Below are 4,123 nucleotides of genomic sequence, written 5' to 3'. Positions count from 1 at the left end.
TCAGATTGTGCACCGTTTTGGTGAAAGTGGTGGGGAGGGAGGGGGAGAAAAATTTTAAACTCAAAAGCATATGGAAGTGATTGTTGATAAATCAAAATAAATTAATTAAAAAAAAGAAGTAATGCTTGGATTAACAATCAAAGTTAATAGTTTCTGGCAGGCCTGTGCCTATACCACGTATTACAGGATATTGTTTCACACATTATGAAGGATTGATTGAAATCACTAACGATAAGATAAGTGCAATCAAAAATAACTTTGAGGTTTCACTTTATATTCAGCAAATTGGCAAAGATGACAAAAGATGGGATTAGGCAGAGGGGCTATAAGACAGGTACACTAATATGCTGCTAAATTAAGCTGCAAATTGGTAAAAACCATTCTGAAGAGCAATTTGGAATTACGCTACAAAAAAAAAAACCAAACAAAACCCAAACAACTGACTACAATGTTCATACCTTGTGAAACAGAGAAAAACAGCTAGGCATTTACTCCAAGGAGGTCAAAAACAAAACAAAAGGTCCCACATACACCAAAATATTCAGTGATACTTTTTGAGTTTAGAGAAGAACTGGAAGCAAAATAAATATTGAGCAGAGAATGGCTAAATAAATTATGGTACACGAACAAGCTGGAATATTACTAGGCCACAATAAATGATGTGAAGAATTCAGAGAAACATTGGAAGACTAAACTGAGGTAGGATAGCAGAAGCAGGAAAACATTATGTGTAATGACTACAAACATGTGAATGGAAAAAACAAAATACAGAACTGAGTGCTGTCTAATTCTAATGACCAAGCTTAGCCCTGGAGAAGATGTGAGAACATGTACCTCCCTCACCCTCCCAGAGGTGGGGAACCTCTATAGGTATGGAACACTGTCTACTGTCTGTGCTATCAAATGTGGTTGATGCATTGGGTATTTTTGCTGAACTACCTTTTATTTTCTTCTTTTTACAAGAAATAGCTTGTTGGGTAGGGGTGGGAGAAGGGGTATATTTGGAAATTAAGGTGATGTTAAAAAAAAAGGTAATTAGGCTGGATCATTATTTAGCAGGAATGCCAACAGAGGGGATTCATGCTTTGGATAGACGTTGAATTAGATGACCTCTGTGGTTTCAAACACTTAAGATTCCTTGATACTAAGGCTCAGAGCAATTAAGGAACTTGGTCAAGGACCACAGCTAGTCAATAGCAGTGCCAGGACTCAAACCCAAGCCTTTTGCTCTTTCCTCTACGACAGCTCTCTCTTCCCTAATCTCATTTTCTCTTTCATGGCTGTATTTAGGAAACCCAAAGACATACAGAAATTGAGACCACAGCTTTAATAAATAGACATTGGCAAATTCTTATTTTCCTTCATTAGAAGTACTAATTTAACTGATTAACTTATTGATCTGTAAACAGTCCAAAGTGTCCTTTCCTCATCCAAAATCTCCTACCATCCCCCAACAACCTTCACTCCCACTCTAAATTTCAGCACCCCTCCCAACCAGAAGTCCCTGAGCTCAGGTTTGTGCAAATTCATCCCCCACCATAAAGAGGGATAGGGATGGGGAAGGGGGAATCAGTAGAGTTAGGAGCAAGGGCAGTCTACTGCCCTAAAAGAGAGATTATTAGGATCTAGAGGAAGTAGGGAGAAAAATGGGGCCCCATCTCCTAAGTGAAAAAAGGCATTATAACTGAAAAAGAAATGAAGGCTCAGGGGGAAAAGGGCCTAGTGTTTGTCAGAGGAGATAAGACAAAAAGTCTTAAAGGAGGTATCTCCCTATCAAAGGGAAGATGAATATTCCAAAAATCATGACTTCTTGGGAAAGAGTCATAAATCTACAACAATGGATCAGTAGAGTCCTAAAAGACAAAGTCTGAGGTGCCCCTGGCACCCCTCATATCTTCTCATCCTCTCTGTGGGGTAAGGCTCAGAGAGTGCCATAGACACTGATCTTGGCCAGAGAGATACTCTCGAAGTAATTATTCCGACCCTTTTCATACAAGACATAGAGCTGGGGGGTCCCGTCCCCCCAAGTCTGAGCTCCCTCCAGAACTGTCAAGGATGAGTAACCACTGGGACCTGGCCACAGCTGAATCGTGTCTTTCCTCCATGAAGTACCATTGCTGAAGCTCCAGCGTATAGTCAGATTTACCCCTAGAGAGAAAGATGAAACAAGAAAGACTTAATAAATGTCTGTTGAACTGGAAGGCATGGGGAATACCAAAACAAAAAATGACAGTCCCTTATCTCAGGGAGCATACAGTCTAATAGAGGGGATGTAACACATCTAAACAAACAAGCACAATGAAAAGACAGAATGTGAAGGGAGAAAGGAGAAGTCAAGATAAAGAGACAGAAGAAAATGGGGAGGGAAAGATCACTTTCAACTGAGTGATTAGAGGGGGCAGGGAAATAAAGACAGACTTCATGGAATGGGTGGTGTTTGAAGTAGCTGTTGAAGGAAGAAGAGAATGTTAACAGGTAGAGATGTCCGATGAATTTGTGTGAATACAAAGAACCAGGACAGCGCAAGATGAAATTCAGAAATGGTGAGTACCATGGTCTTTCTGGACCACAGAGTAGATGAATAGGGAACTGTGGGAGAGAAAGCTATAAAAAGAAAGGCCTTGATTAAAGAGTTTGTATTTTATTTAGTAAGCAGTGTGAAATCACTCAAAATTTATAAACAGGATAATAACAATAGCTAGCATATATATATAGCAGTTTAAAGTTTGCAAAGTACTTTAAAAATATTAACTCATTTTATCTTCACAACAACTCTGGTTAAGTGCTATTGTTACCTTCATTTCACAGATGAGGAAACTGAGACAGATAGAGGTGGAGTGACTTGCCCGTATAGCTAGTAAGTGTTAAGGGTGGATTTTAACTAAGGACTTCCTGACCACAGGTCTAGCACTCTATTTACCAAGTCACCTGGCTGCTGCTAATGAGGTGGGTAGGTGTTCTTTTATTTTTGGTCTGGATCTGTATTTTCAATGGGGGAATGGGGGTAACTCTCACTGAGGAAATTCCTTCTGCCAATGCAAATCAGCAACTCTTCTGCTACTTGAGAGCTGCAGAAAGTTGTTAGTTCAAGAGATTTGCCCAGTCAGTGTGTCCAAGGCAGGGCTTAAACCCAGGCCAGCTTCATCTACCACACCAGACTACCTCTCATTAAAGCTATATATCATGAAAATTATTTTAACCACTGTGTAAAGGACAGATTGCAGAAAAGATGGAAGCAAAAAGACCTGTTAGGAAGCCATTTCGATGAGAGATGAGAGTAGTAAGAGTAGATGAAGGCTTGAATCAGGATGAAGGCAAGGTGGATGTAATGGCATGTGGGAGAGGGGAGGGAAGGAGAGAAAAAAGGTCAGAAAGGACTCTGAGGCCAAGGAAAGCATTCCCCGGCCCATCCCAGAGACTTACGATATTCTGGATGAGCTGGATTTGAGAAGAAGACCAGACCAGAGCTGGTGGCCGCAGCACCTGCAGCTACAACAGGGTCGATGAGTTCTTCGTCAAAGGTTATGTCCTGGAGCTTGAGGGTTTCACATGCATCATAGCTTCGGAGGATGATGCGGCAGTGACAATGGTAGTTATTCTGGTTTCGAGTATTAATTACGACGGAGCCATCAGGGAGTTCGTAAGGCTGAGGGGGTAGCAAGTCAGAGGCTTCAGGGGAGAAAGCTCATTCAGTAGAGAGATTGAAATGTGGAAATGAACTTGAAGAAAGCTAGGGTATCAGATATATAAGTCTCTGGGGGAAGCAGAGCCTGAGAGGGGAAAGAATTAGTGGGCTGGGATGAAGGAAAAGCAGGCACTTGGGTCTATAAGAAGGGTGCGTGTGCTAATGCATTGTTGGTGGAGTTGTGAAATGATCCAAACATTTTGGAGAGCAATTTGGAACTATGCCCAAAGGGCTATAAAATGTGCATACCCTTTGACCCAGCAATAGCACTTCCAGGGCTGTATCCCAAAGAGATCATACAAATGGGAAAAGGACCCACATGTACAAAAATATTTATAGCAGTTCTTTTTATGGTGGCCAAGAATTGGAAATTGAGGGAATGCCCATCAATTGGGGAATGGCTGAACAAGTTGTGGTATATGAATGTAATGGACTACT

The 4,123-nt window shown here is 41.2% G+C and overlaps 1 protein-coding gene across 1 annotated transcript; it reads right to left on the bottom strand.

Moving 5' to 3' along the window:
- Positions 1-253: 253 nt before the first annotated feature.
- Positions 254-3,684, bottom strand: LOC114039160 (sialidase-1-like; the record flags this gene model as incomplete). The annotated part of the gene is made up of 2 exons (XM_027856818.1): positions 254-2,148; positions 3,424-3,684. Coding segments are annotated over 2 exons (488 nt in total), but the record flags the coding sequence as incomplete, so codon positions are not given.
- Between the last annotated feature and the right edge of the window lie 439 nt (positions 3,685-4,123).

This window comes from Vombatus ursinus, unplaced genomic scaffold, assembly GCF_900497805.2.
Source record: "Vombatus ursinus unplaced genomic scaffold, bare-nosed wombat genome assembly UNPS02011633.1, whole genome shotgun sequence".
Classification (NCBI taxonomy): Eukaryota; Metazoa; Chordata; class Mammalia; order Diprotodontia; family Vombatidae; genus Vombatus; species Vombatus ursinus.
This window is presented reverse-complemented; position numbering and strand designations above follow the sequence as displayed.